This window comes from Panthera onca, chromosome E1 (assembly GCF_046562875.1).
Source record: "Panthera onca isolate mPanOnc1 chromosome E1, mPanOnc1 haplotype 2, whole genome shotgun sequence".
Lineage (NCBI taxonomy): Eukaryota > Metazoa > Chordata > Mammalia > Carnivora > Felidae > Panthera > Panthera onca.
The window spans coordinates 54,647,301-54,661,617 of NC_138352.1; the positions used below are offsets into that span (position 1 = coordinate 54,647,301).

General features: G+C 56.6%; 1 protein-coding gene and 1 non-coding gene across 6 annotated transcripts in view; both read left to right on the forward strand.

Moving 5' to 3' along the window:
* Nucleotides 1-14,317, forward strand: part of ARHGAP23 (Rho GTPase activating protein 23) — a 79,916-nt gene that overhangs the window by 43,824 nt on the left and 21,775 nt on the right. For all 5 annotated transcript variants that reach the window (XM_078437234.2, XM_078437235.2, XM_078437233.2 and 2 more), the window contains 6 exons: nt 1,471-1,614; nt 8,040-8,360; nt 9,663-9,724; nt 10,004-10,134; nt 10,796-10,917; nt 11,308-11,463. In XM_078437234.2, coding sequence (XP_078293360.2) covers nt 1,471-1,614; nt 8,040-8,360; nt 9,663-9,724; nt 10,004-10,134; nt 10,796-10,917; nt 11,308-11,463 — 936 coding nt within the window. The remainder of the gene's footprint in view (nt 1-1,470; nt 1,615-8,039; nt 8,361-9,662; nt 9,725-10,003; nt 10,135-10,795; nt 10,918-11,307; nt 11,464-14,317) is intronic.
* Nucleotides 12,138-12,271, forward strand: LOC132688661 (small nucleolar RNA SNORA70). The gene has a single exon (XR_009614642.1). It is a non-coding gene; the product is annotated as a small nucleolar RNA SNORA70 (small nucleolar RNA).

A 14,317-nucleotide genomic window follows, 5' to 3' on the forward strand; every position in this document is an offset into this window, starting at 1 on the left:
AGGGACCGATGCCTCGGCTGCGGAGCCCCGTCTTGGGGTGGGTTTCTAGGCCTCTGGCTCCCAGGGCGGGAAGTGGTCTACTCTGGCTCCTGTGTCCCTCCCCCACCCCCCCAACCCTGTAGGCGATCCCCTGGTGTCAGCTATATGGGCTGTGTCATCACTTAAAGACACCCGCACCCTCCACCCACCCAAGGCTTTGGTCCGTATCGTTCCCCCACTTAGAATGCCCTTTCCACACACTCCCCTCCACAGCCACGTGACTCACCTTTTAATTCCTTTTTTTTTTTAATTTTAATTTTTTACATTTATTTATTTTTAAGAGACAGAGAGGGACAGAGCATAAGCGGGGGAGGGGCAGAGAGAGAGGGAGTCACAGAATCCGAAGCAGGCTCCAGGCTCTGAACTGTCAGCACAGAGCCCGACGTGGGGCTCGAACTCACAAACCGTGAGATCATGACCTGAGCCGAAGTCGGATGCTTCACCGACTGAGCCACCCAGGCGCCCCTCACCTTTTACTTTCTTCGGGTTTATCTCCACCTTTTCTGAGATTTTAGCCTTCACCCCTGACATGTGATGCCTATTTTCTCCTTAGCACTTCTCATGTGATACAGTTTATGCATCTGTCCCCTCTCTTGCTTGTCTCCCAGATAGAATGTAAGCTCTGTGAGGGCAGGGATTTCATTTCGTTTGCTTGCTCCCTGTGGGTACCCAAAACTGCCTGCACAGGGTGGCCTGGGGCAGTATTTGTGTGGTGTCTTCAGGGGAGGGGGGACATTGGAAAGGAGGGGACACAGGACTGAGAGTGATGGACAGGCTGGAGTTTCCAGGCTCAGACCCTGGGGAGACGTGGGGTCAGTTCTGAAATGGCCTTAACTCTTCGTGATTACGGCTAGACTAGAAAAGCCACTTGATTTCAAACCCTCGGTATCTTTGGTTCATTTAACACCTTGAGGATATTGTCACCTGGCTTATTCCTTATCGCTTCCTCTGCTTACTTAACTCTCCCTTGACCTGTCACTTCTGTTGCTGGAGTCGTGTTGACACTATCACTTCCTCTGTTTAACTCCTTGTGGACATGACTACATGCTCCACTAACTCAGCCTTTGTTGATGTTTCCACTTCCTCTGTTTATTTAACTCCGTGTTGTCACAATCACTTCCTTTGTTTCCTTAGTTGCTTCAAGTCCATAAAATTAAAGGAGGTACCAGATTGGCTTTTCTCGCGTGGTGAGACATGTGGTCGGCAGGTCATAGCCTTTCTTCCTTTCTGGCTTCCTCGGCACATACATACGTCCCATGACCTCAGCGCGGTGGTTCAGAGAGGGCAAGCGGGGCCTGTGAGGCCACACAGCACAGCAGAGCGTGGCCCAGGCATCCACCAGGCCCGTGTGGCTGTGCGAGGTCCATGGGCCTTCTGGCATGCTGGCACCGTGGGAGCCCCCCTAAGTTGCCCTCCGTTGTGTCCCTGCAGTCCTTGGATAGCTGGGGTACTTCCGAAGACGCTGATGTCCCTTCTAAGCGACACTCAACCTCTGACCTCTCGGACGCAACCTTCAGCGATATCAGGAGAGAAGGCTGGTTGTATTATAAGCAGGTCCTCACCAAGAAGGGGAAGGTAAGGTGGTTGGCAGCCTGAGGTGGAGATGGATGGACGCTGTCTCCGGCAGAACTCTCCGGCTTTTATACCCGCCCCACAGCCTCTGGAGCCAGAGGGAACCAGCTGAGGCTGTAGCCTGAGGGGTAGAGGTTAGATGTTAGGAAGAACTTCCTGGGGGGCATAAAGAACTCACGAACAAGAGGGGTTAACCAGAGAGGTCGTCTCTGCTGCTGTGGGAGGGATCTGGTCAAACTGTGCCTGGAATTCTGACAGAACCATCCCACAGTGATCCTTGGTTGGCTGATGGCCCCAGAAAGGGTCACTGGGGGCTCACGGAAAATGAGGGAACAAGGCCAGGGTGATTCTTTCGGAGGAGCTGAGACCCCAAAAGAAGGCAGACGTTAGCCTTTTCGGGGCCTTGCGGGGCCAGCAAAGCTTTTAGTCTTTATCCTAAGAGCCACTGAAGCCCCTGGGGTCTCTTTCATTTGGCTTCCTGGGGAATGAATTAGAGAGGGGCCCCAGCTGGGGCCGGCTGGAGGCAGGAGGACCAATTAAGGGCGACCACAGCGACGGCTGGGCATGCAGGTGGCAGGGGGAGACAAACAGGATCCCAGAGCGAGGAGGCCGGGGCCCTGGGTCCACGGAGGCGACGCGGCCCGGGCGAAGCTGAGCGGAGCGGTTAGCATCGACCTGGGCTTGGCCCTTGCCTGCATCATGAATTGCCCGGGGGAAGCTTGGGTGACTCACCCGCCTATGACTCAGTTTCCTCGTCTGTAAATAGAGCTAACAACAACCCCTAGCATATACACCTGTTGCTGAGGATTAAACGAGATGATCTCAGCAAAAGTGCACCCAGTGCCTGGCACGGGGAGCTGCTAGTCCTCTGCTATTATTTGAATTTTCCACCCCGCCTTCTTGGGGTCTTGTACCTGGAGAGAATGTAAGCTTTGAAGTCAGACAGACTTGGAGCTCCTGCCCAGCCACTTATCCAGCATATGGTTTTGGGCAAGCCCCTTAACCTCTTACCTCACTCTTCTGATCTGTAACATGGGGACAGTGTCATTCTACATCCCGGGCTGGAGGGAGGTGAAGTGAGATGTATGGGCCAGGTGGAGCTGGCATCCATCTGTGCCCTCATCCAGTCCACGATAATGACCGAGTGCCTGCCATGCTCCCGATTCTCGGTCGAGGTTCTGGGTATTTAGTGGTGTGGGAGGCAGGCCATCCCGCCCCGCTGGGGCTCAGGACAAGCAGAGGAAGCACCCGGTGCATAATAGTTGCCAACCCACGACTGTCAGGACTGGAGAGCTGAGCCGAATGGCATGCAGTAGGTGACTCCAGCCTAGGCGGGGTTGGGGGAAGGTGTCGGGGAGGCTGTGACATGAAGGGTGTGTGAGAATCCACAGAACAGGGAGGGGGTGGGAAGTGCTCTGACAGTGGAGATGCCCTCCTGGATGGTCTGGGAGAAAGGAACAGAGGGAGTGCTGGGTGGCCGCGAGCCAGGTGAGAGGTAGAAGCCGAGGTGGGGAGTCAGGTGCCTGCTTCGGGACCTCATCACCCAGGGCAAGCCTTTGCAGGGGTTTAGATGGGGATGGGAGGTGGGTAAGCCCAGGAGGCAAGGGTCACATCTGTGATAGGAGGTGACAATGCCATTGCCGCTGTCCAGGTGAGCCAGGGCGGGGGCTCTAAGGTCGTGGCATGGGGCGGAGGGGAAGGGACAATTTAGAGACACTGAGGGATGGATGGGTTTGGCTTGCTGATGGCTGGGAGGTGAGGGAGGGTGGAGGAGGCAGATGATGGCTGCGGGGGCGATGGGGCCTTCCCCTGAGCCACAGGGCACTGGAGGGGCAGGCTGGTGAGTGGAAGCCAAGGGTTCCTTTGGGGACTTGTGGAGTCCAAGGGCCCTGGGTCATGCCCCGGTGGGGGTGTCCTGGGTTCTGAGGCTCTAGGGCTGTGGCACCCGGGAGGGAGTCTATCAGGGTGTGCACTTGTAGCCACAGGTGTGGGAGCACTGAGGGAGAAGGCGAGAGACTGGCTGCACCTTGAGAGGAAGTGGGGAGAGCAGACCAAAGAGGAAAGCCAGCAAGATGGCAGGAGGGGTTGCCTAGGAGGGCAGCAGGGGCCAGCTGTGTGAACTGAGGAAGGGGAGATGAACCCTTCCAGCCCCAAGTTTGAGCTCCTCTGAGGGCCAGGGGAGAACTGCGGACTCCGGCCTGCGAGGTGGCCCATCTCCCAGCTCTGGATGGCCCCAGGCAGCCGCACCACAGTGTCTCCCAGGCAGGGACGGGAACTGGACCCTTCCTGCTCACTGACCGGTACTGGAGGACAGGGGCTTCCACTCCTGGCTTGGCCAGGACCCGATTTCACTTGTCCCCTCGGTGCTGTGGCCTGGGAGTTAGGAGAGGGGTCATTAAGTCAGCTTCGGGCCCTTAGTCTGTCCAGGGAACTGATGTCCAGCCGGATGTTGTCCGCTCTGGCAAGTCTAGCCTCTCCCGGGTAACCCCCACCCAGCCCCCAGGCTCTTTCAGAGACCATTCACTGTCGGGCAGAGGGAGGTAGGTGTGACAGGTCCCTGCAGTCACAGACCTACCATTTGAGCAGGATGTAACCTTGGGAACTGGCTAGTTCACCTTTCGTTTACCAGTAGGGAACACTGATGCCAAGGGAGGGGGCTTGACTTGTCCAAGGTCACCTAGTTGGTTCGGTCTCAAAGGGTCACCTTGTTGGGGCTCCTGGGTGGCTCAGTCAGTTAAGCGTCCGACTTCGGCTCAGGTCATGATCTCACGGTCCGTGAGTTCGAGCCCCGCGTCGGGCTCTGTGCTGACAGCTCAGAGCCTGGAGCCCGTTTCAGATTCTGTGTCTCCCTCTCTCTCTGCCCCTCCCCTGTTCATGCTCTGTCTCTCTCTGTCTCAAAAATAAATAAACATTAAAAAAAAATTTAAAAAAAAGGGTCACCTTGTCACCCCCCCCTCACTCTGACATAAGAAATTCCCCTGGAGGGGCGCCTGGGTGGCTCAGTGAGTTAAGCATCTGACTCTTGATTTCGGCTCAGGTCACGATCTCATGGTCGTGAGATCGAGCCCCGAGTCGGGCTTTGTGCTGAGCTTGGAGCCTGCTTGGGATTCTCTCTCCCTTTCTCTCTGCCTCTCCCCACTTGCACGCCCGCTCTCTCTCTCTCAAAATAAAAATATGAACATAAAAACAAATTCCCCTGGAGGGTCATGTCATTTCCTGCTCTGACAATCCTGTCTGGGTCCAGCAGGTCTGTGGTGGTGGCCAGGGCTCATGGCCAGATGTGGCCGTGTTACCTGCCAGCCACAGAGTTTCCTCATCTGGCTCGTTCTGAGGGCAGAGGCCCCTGTTGGATGAGTGGTAGGTAGGCCACCGGTGCAAGGAAGGGAGCCCTGGGCTTGATGGGGGAGAGCCTCTGCCCTCAGGGTGCTCCGAGGATGATTAATTAATTAATTCATTTATTCAATAAATATTGATGAGCACTCACCCTATGCCTGTGGAGGCTGTAGGCTCTTGGCTAAGGATGTGAGAGGACAGACCAGTTTCTGGCCCCCAGGAGCTTCCCATTTACTGGAGAAATCTGCAACCAGCATTAAGCGGAGGTTACAGTAAGCACTCAGGGAAAATGAACAGGGTGATGTGAATTGCCTTTAATTCTGGAGGTAGCAGGGAGCTGCCTTTATTAAAAAAATGGTCAGTGGGGACTCCCAGGTGGCTCAGTCCATTGAGCGTCTGATTCTTGATTTCAGCCCAGGCCATGATCTCACGGTTCGTGAATTCGATCCCCTTGTTGGGCTCTGTGCCGGCGGTGTGGAGCCTGCTTGGGATTCTCTCTCTGCCCCTCCCCGACTCATGCACGCTCTCCACTCCCCCCACCCCCCCCCCCCGCCTCAAAATAAATAAATAAATGTTTTTTTTTTAAAAAGAAAGAAAAAATGGTCAGCGAAGTCCTCACTGAGGAAGTGACGTTTGTGACATTTGATCTCAGATCTAAAGGGCAAGAGGGAGGCCACATGGAGAAGTGAGGGAAGGGGCTCTGGCCAGAAGGGACAGCAAGAAAGAACGAAGGCCCCAAGAAAGGAAAGGGTTGGCTTGTTCACTAGAGAAGGGCCCCCGTGTCTTGACACAGCGAGAAAGAAGTCGGTGGAGAAGCTGAGTTTGGAGGGGGAGAGACACATCATGAAAGTTCTTGGATTTGATTCCAGTGGCGGTGGGAAGCTACCAGGGAGTGCTAAGCAGGGGAGAGACACCATCTCGCTTACATTTTAAAATGGTGGCTGCAGGGGCGACTGTCTGACTCAGTGGGTAGTGTGACACTGGATCTCAGGGTCGTGAGTTTGAGCCCCACGTTGGCACAGAGATTACTTAAAAAAAAAAAAACATGGGGCGCCTGGGTGGCGCAGTCGGTTAAGCATCCGACTTCAGCCAGGTCACGATCTCGCGGTCCGTGAGTTCGAGCCCCGCGTCGGGCTCTGGGCTGATGGCTTGGAGCCTGGAGCCTGTTTCCAATTCTGTGTCTCCCTCTCTCTCTGCCCCTCCCCCGTTCATGCTCTGTCTCTCTCTGTCCCAAAAATAAATAAAAAACGTTGAAAAAAAAAAAAACATGGTGGCAGCTGTGGGGTGGAGAGTGGATTGCAGGAGATGAGGGTGGGGACTGGGGAGGTTTGTGTCGTTGTCCAGGTAAGAGGTACTGGTGGTATAGACAAGGTGGTAGATGTTGGGAAACGGTGGAGACAGGTGGTGTTTTGGAAGCAGCACAGGTATGACTTCCTGATGGGTTGGATGTCAAGGGTGAGGAAGGCGGGGGGGGGTCAAGGGCAAGTCCTAGTTTTCTGGGCAACTGGGTGGATGTGTTGAGCTGGAGAAGTTGGGGAGGGCTGTGGAGGAATAAGTTTGGTGACAAAAATCAAGTACCCCGTGGAGTGCCTATGAGACATGCATATGGGGACACTGAGTAGGCAGTGGGAGGTGCAGGACTGTGGCTGGGGGCGGGGGCCGGGGGAGGATGCTGGACCAGGGATACCTTTGGGAATCCCCATCAGTAGACAGATGGGATTTAAAGCCACAGGTGTGGGTGACATCACAGGAGAGACATTCAGGGAAAGGGGAGCCCAGGACAAAGTTCTGGAGCTCCCCCTCCTGTAGGGCAGGGGCTTAGCCTCCGCTCTAGAGTCATGTGGGGCCCCATGATTCTTTGTTGTGGGGGGCTGTCTTGGCCATCGGGGCGTGTTTAGCAGCACCCTTGGCCTCTACCCACTAGATGCCATAGCACGTCTCCAGGTGTGACGACTGAAAATATGTCCAGATAAATGTCCTCTGGGGACCATTCGCTCCAGTTGAGAACCGCTGATGAGAGCATGTTGTGGGGGGCTGGGGTGGGGGGGAGAAAACCAATGGAGGAGACTGAGAAGGAGCCAGTGGAATGAGGAGGAAAACCAGGAACCACGGGGTCCCGGATGCCAAGAGAGGGCTTGGAGAAGGAAGGAGCTGCAGGCTGGTAATGTGCCTCAGAGAGGCTAAGGGAAAGGCCAGGCCAGACGGAGAAGCTGCTTCGGCAGCACGAGGGGCCAGAGTGACCTTATGAGTGGCCTCTGAGACCAGGATACAGAGTAGAGTCTTGAACGAGGGGCAGACAAGCTGGGAGAGAAGGTGCGGTGGGGAATTCTTGATCAGTTTGCTGCGCAGGGGGCAGTGTGTGGACTTAGGAACGGCTTTACGAGGATTTTATGTAAGGTGGGCTAGGCTGGGTGGGGGCCTCGCTGCTGCTGTGGGGGCATTGCTGATGCCAGATGCTGTTGATGCTAGTATTTTTTTTTTTTTAATGTTTATTTTTGAGAGAGACAGAGACAGAGTGTGAGCGGGGGAGGGGCAGAGAGAAAGGGAGACAGAATCTGGAGCAGCCTCCAGGCTCTGAGCAAGCTGTCGGTACAGAGCCTGACGCTGGGCTTGAACTCACGAACTGCGAGATCATGACCTGAGCCGAAGTCGGAGGCTTTAACTAACTGAGCCCCCCAGGTGCCCCGTTGATGCTAGTACTGATTGATTGATGGATTGATTTTTGAGAGCTCGAGAGAGAACTGGACAGGGGAGGAGCACAGAGAGAGGGAGACAGAGGATCTGACGAGGGCCTCACCAGCTGTGAGATCACGACCTGAGCCGAAGTCGGATGCTAGTGTTTAAAGATGCTGGTGTTTAAAGGAAGGTTGGGGGACTGAGAACGGTGGGTAGGGGTGTCCAGGCAGGTAAGGGGCTGGGCAGGAGGGTGGGGCAGGGGGCTCCTGGCCGTGGGGCGGGGTCCCCACTGCTGTGGCCGCCTGCAGCTCCCGGGGGGGCCCCCTCGCGCTGTGGGGGCGGGGAGGGCAGGCCCCGCCTCTCACACCCTCCCCCTTCCCGTGTCTCTCCCCCCCTCCCCCCTCCGTGTCTCCCTGCAGAAAGCGGGCGGCGGCCTGCGCCAGTGGAAGCGGGTCTACGCCGCGCTGCGGGCGCGCTCCCTCTTGCTGAGCAAGGAGCGGCGGGAGCCCGGGCCGGCGGCGGCGGCGGGGGCGGTGGCGGCCGTCGCAGGTGAGGACGAGGCGGCGCCCGTCTGCATCGGCTCCTGCCTGGTGGACATCTCCTACAGCGAGACCAAGAGGAGGCACGTGTTCCGGCTGACCACCGCTGACTTCTGTGAATATCTCTTTCAGGCTGAGGACCGGGATGACATGCTGGGCTGGATCAGAGCGATCCGAGAGAACAGCAGGGCCGAGGGCGAGGTGAGGGCCCGGCCGCCTACCAGGGCTGGGGTGGGGCGGGGCGGAGTGTGGGGGGGGGGGGGGTGCAGGGAGGCCCCAGGGCCGCCCCTCCCCTGCCGCGGACCTCGCTTCACCGCTCTGAGCCTCAGTTCCCTCCTCCATAAAATGGGCCAACAGGGGGTACCCCCTGCAGCCCTACGTGCCTGGGCTTTGGCGTAAAGAGAAAATTCAGACAGCGGCTCCCGGAGCCCTCGGCACCCTCAGTGCTCCCTGGCCGGCAGGAACACTAATAACTATAGGGAGGGCACGAATTATTATCGTTATTATCATTATTATTACTGCCTTGGGCAGGCTGTGGCACAGAGAGGTCAGCTCCCGGCCAACCTTAGGTCTTGCTTCAGAAAGCCGGGGTTTCTTATGGAGTGAATTACAGAATGCGGTGCCCCTGTGCCAAAACCGTGGCTTGCCCTTCTGACAGGGCTGGCCTGTCAGCAGGGCACCAACACATTGACCTTGGGAGGAGGCCAAGAGGATTGGCCTTTGGCAGCAAGCTGCACTGGTTGAGCCAAAGGCTTTGGCAGGGATTTCAGGGTAGTTTCTCAATGGCGCCCCCTCTTGGGCAGCTGCAGCTGCACACCCAGAGCCGGGGCTGTCGTTTCCGTTTCACTTGCCCGCCCCCCTCCAGCAGGGGCCTGCACCGAGGTGCCTTTGCTCACGTGCACACAGCTCTGTGGGGGTCCTGAGCTCGGGGGCTGGTCTCTGCCATGACGATGGTGGGCCAGGGGGAGAGGGGTGCCAGCACCTGGCCTCTGGGCCACAGACCCTCTTACTGACAAGAGACACATCCTTTGGCTGAACCAGGCTCTGCTCCCCTCAGGACATTGTCTTTCCTTACTGTAGGGAGGAAGGTACCTGGAATGTGTGGCCCCTGTTCTGGGGGGCCTGGCTGGGCTGTCCCCAGCAGGGTACAGGCAGGGGGTCCCACGTGACTTCCCTTATTGCCAGGGCTGCCAGTCCTAGGGGCATCTCCTCTGTGCCTGGCCAGGAATGTGATGAGTGCTACATGCACAATTCTGCAGCCCACCCCTGAGGTTGCCATGTTATCTTCTTTGTTACTGTGGAGGAGGCTGAGGCTCAGAGAGGCCAGTGGATTACCTAGGTCACACAGCTGGTGAGGGGGTGCTCGGGAGTCCAGCCCTGGTCTTTCTCGCTCCAGGGTGTGAGCCCTCCAGCTGGCGAAGCCGAGGCAGGGGTCGGGGATGAGGCCTGAGTTGGCTGGCTGTGGGCACTGAGGGGGTCTGCTTTCTCTTTCCTTTCCTCCAGGACCCTGGCTGTGCCAACCAAGCTCTGATCAGCAAGAAGCTTAATGATTATCGCAAAGTAAGGTGAGGTCCAGCTCTCATGAATAGTCTTGACCATGAGGCGGGGGGCACTCCAGACAGAGGTCATCTTCCTGGCCCACCTCCGGGCCCGAGGCAGCCTCTGAATCACCCTCTACGGGGGTGGGGGTGGGTGGGTGGGTAGGCAGAGCCTCCAGTCCCCAGAAGGACAAGGAGGGATTCGTCAGGGCTGGAGGGGAGGTCTAAAGTGGTAGGAGGCTGGGGCAGGTGGCATGTTGGGTGACCCCAGATGAAGACTTTTCCTGTCCTCCTTTTCCTACACAGCCATAGCTCTGGGCCCAAAGCTGACTCCTCCCCCAAAGTCTCTCGTGGCCTGGGGGGCCTCAAGTCTGAGTTCCTCAAACAGAGTACCGCACGTGGCTTCAGGACTCAGGACCAGTCCGCAGGGAGCAAGGGTAGGAAGGTGGCTGCTAAGGGGGCAGTATGTGTGTGTGCACATGTGGGAGGGTGGGGGTCAGTTCTGTGGGTCTACATGGGAGCCAAGGGCTTGTGTGTGTGTGTGTGTGTGGGCGCGCACATGTGTTGGGTTGGGTGTGTGCCAGGATTATCCTGGTATGTCAGCCTGTGTGTGTATGCCTGTGAGGGTCTAGGGGCTTTCAGAGTCTCAGGGCTGGAAGGGCCTGGAACCTGATTTCCCTCCGTGACATCCCAGCTGGGTGTTCTCCAAGTCCCTGCCTGTGTCCCTTCAGGAGCAGGAGGCTCATCCTCTCTGGAGGTGGCCTTTTCCCTCTTTATACACTTTCGACTATTAGAAAGTTCTTTCTTTGGTTGTATCAGAATCTGCCACCCCCACCTTGTTGTTTTAGCCCTCGAGGCCATATAGAAGTCCTTACTTTCCTCCGAGGGCTGACTCCTCAGGAATAAACCCCCTCATCTCTGAGGCCTTCTCTCAGGATATAATTTCCCATCAGCCCTCAGCATTCCAGTTGCCTTTCTGATGGAGTCCCCACATGTCCAAACATGGGTGGGTGTGTGTGACCAAGCGTGGCTGCTGCCCCTCCCTGGCCGCCCCCGCCCCCCGCTCACCCTGACTTTGTCTGCCTTCTCCGACCCCAGATGACAGTGCTACCACTCCCAAAACCCCATGGGGCATCAACATCATCAAGAAGAACAAGAAGGCAGCTCCTAGGGCGTTTGGGGTCCGTCTGGAGGAATGCCAACCAGCCATAGAGAACCAGGTGAGCCCCTGCCGTACTCCAGGGCAGGCAGAGAAGGGGGCAGACCAAGGCACAGAGGGTCAGAGCTGTGAGGGACTTTGGAACCAGCTCTCCGCCTCATCTTAGAGACACCGAGGTTGTAGGGGTTGTAGGGGGGCAGAGCCCAGGGAGGGAACAGCAGAACTGAGGCAGAGCCCGGAATCCCCGCCCTCCAGTCAGTGCTCCCGTGCCCACCGTGGTGAGGCTCTGGTGCCCGGAGACGGTGAGGGCCTTTTGTTCCCCTGCATGGGGCCCCCGGGCAGCAGCTCCGGCCGTGCACTGCTCCCGTCTTGGCCTTCCCCCCTCTTCTGGCTCACCGGTGGGGAATCCTGCCTTTTACCTTCCTAACACGTCTGCCCTGCCTGTCCCCAGCGGGTCCCCTTGATCGTGGCTGCGTGCTGTCGCATCGTGGAGGCACGGGGTCTGGAGTCCACGGGCATTTACCGAGTGCCTGGTAACAATGCAGTGGTGTCCAGCCTACAGGAGCAGCTCAACCGTGGGCCCGGGGACATCAACCTACAGGATGAGGTGGGTGCAGCCGGGGAGTCTGTGGAGGCGGGGAGGGGCCGAGGCGGCGTGTGTGTCTGTCGTGTTCCTTGTACCCTGCAGCGTGCCTGGCAGCGGGCCGGGGCACGAAGACAGGTGAGACGGGACCTGTCCTTGCGGGCCAGGCCCGGGGATGGGCATCCCCCTGACTGAGGCCTGACAGGTGCAGTCGTGGCTAGGGAGCCTTGAGGCAGAGGCTCGCTGGCAATAGTTTGGGGGCCTTGAGGATGAGTAGAGTTCACTAAACGCCGGTGAAAGCCGGGCAAGGGCATTCCGGGCCGAGGGAATGGCCTGGGCGAAGGGGCGGACCCTGAAGGTTTGCCAACAGTCGACTCACCTTCTCTGTAAAGGTAGCAGATGTTTTAGGTGCTGGTTACCACGCGGTCTCCTCCCCCTCCTCCTTCTTTTTCTTCAGTCCTTTAAACACGTGAAAACCATTCTTAGCTCCAGGGCCACACAAAACCAGGCCGCAGGCTGGACTTGACCCACAGGCTGTGCTCCGCAGACCCCTGGCTTAGAAGGGGAGCCTGTGGTATTTTCTGGAGCAGCCAGGACTTCGAATAGTTGCAACGTGGGAAGAGGAGGGGCCGGTCAGATGAGACAAAGCCGGCTCGTGAAGCAGTCTGACAGCCACACTTAAAAGTTTGCAGCAGGTTCAGCAGCCGGTTAAGCCGACTGTGCTCTTTCCCCATGGGGACCCAGGGTGCCGCGGCTGCAAACAGCAGCCTCCTTGGTGGTGTGTGTAGCCTGTCGATTGTATAGGCTGCCCTAAGGGACCTTGGGGACAGCCTTTCCCAGTGGACATTGAGGTTTGGCCTCATGCTGTCTCCGGTCTAGGCTCCAGACGGGTATGAGGTATGGGGGGACGGGGCACCTTTGGAAAGCCCCCGGTCACGGTGGCCAAGGTCCGCATCGGCCAAGTCATCATGTCCATCTGTACCAAGTTGCAGAACAAGGAGTCTGTGATCGAGGCCCTACATAGGGCCAAGTTCAAGTTCCCCGGCCGCCAGAAGATCCACATTCCCAAGAAGTGGGGCTTTACTCAGTTTATTGCGGATGAATTTGTAGACGTAATGGCTGAAAAAGTGGCTCATCCCAGATGGCTGGGGGTCAAATACATCCCTAATTGTGGCCCCTTGGACAACTGCTGGGTTCTGCATTCATGAGAACCTTGGCGCTGTCCCTCCCTATTCATGCCCACCAATAAGTTCCACTTCCTGTAAAAAAAAAAAAAAAAAGCTCGCTTTTTAAAAAAAATGTCAGTTCTCAGTAAAGCTGGAAAAAAACTAAAGAAATATATATATATTTTTAAGTATTTATTTTGAGAGAGAGCGAGCATGAGCAGGGGAGGAGCAGAGAGAAAGAATCCCAAGCAGGCTCTGCCCTGTCAGCACAGAGCCCCACGTGGGGCTTGAATCTACAAACCATGAGATCATGACCTGAGCCAAAACCAAGAGCCAGACGTTTAACTGACGGAGCCACCTAGGCGCCCCCCAAAAAAATATATATTAAAAGAATTAAAAAAAATTTTTTTTAATGTTTTATTTATTTTTAGAGAGAGAAAGAGACAGAACGCAAATGGGGGAGAGACAAAGAGGGAGGGAGACACAGAATCCGAAGCAGGCTCCAGGCTCTGAGCTGTGAGCACAGAGCCTGACACGGGGCTCAAACTCACGAACCACAAGATGGTGACCTGAGCCAAAGTCGGAGGATTAACTGACTGAGCCACCCAGGCGCCCCCCAAAGAGATATTTTAATGTGAAAAAAAAAAAACAGAATTTGCAGCAGGGTCAGTGTTTCTCAAACTGTATTCCCCCAAAAAGCTGTGGGAGGCTAGGAGCAGGTCAGGAACCCCGGTCTTTGTTCAAACTAGAGAAATCTGCTTTGTTCTGTTTTGAATGTCATTTTTTTTTTCATATTGGGTTTTCACATATGCTTCTGTCTGGCAAAAAGGGGCTCTGCTGAAGAAGATTTTTGGAAAACCATGAATCTGGGCAATGAGGTCCCATGAGTCACATATTTAGTGAAGCTTTATGCGATACCTGACCATCTTCCTGCCCTTGGGGAAAAAATGGGGGAGACAGGATCAGTACGTGTGGGACAGTGGCCAAGGGAAAAGGCTGCTCTCTCACCAAGGGCCAGATTGTGCGATGAGGAAGGAGAAGATGCCGAGGGCCGGAGCAGGTGGTAGACTTGAGTGTTGGAATCTTTGAAGCGTGAACGGGAGGGGGCAGGTGGACAAGAAAGCAGTCCAGGCTGGGAACGATGGCATTTTCCAAAATCCCAGAGCAGGGTCTGAGTGTCGAGACAGAGAACAGGCCCGTTTCATCCCTCCTTCCTGGGCTTGCCAGTGGGGAGGATGAGGCCCGGGGCAGGAGGTGGAGGGCTTTTGATGGTGCCACTGAAGTCTTTGATCTTGACAGTGGGGACAATAGGGAGCCTTCAGTGGTTCTTCAGCTGGGGAGGCATAAATGAGTGTGGAGTCTGCTTTAGCTTATGTCTGACGGATACAAATGAGGGAGGCCCAGAGCGGGGCATCCAAGGGAGAAATTGCTGACATGGGGAAGTGCAAGGGGCCAGGAGGACACGGTGGCCCCAGGGGAATAAGGAAGATGGGAGCAGCTCTAGGAGTTGACCACATGAGAGGGAGGAAGGGGGGTGCAGGGAGGAGCCAACGTTTGAGCTGGGGGCTGGTGGTATCTCTCTGGCAGAAACTGGGGAGTAGGGCCCGAGAGGGAAGATGTGTCAGGCAGGGCCCCCCCCCCCCGCCGGATTTGGGGTGATGGCACAAACAGGCAGTCCCCAAGAGTGCACTGGAGGATGGACACGGTGGTGT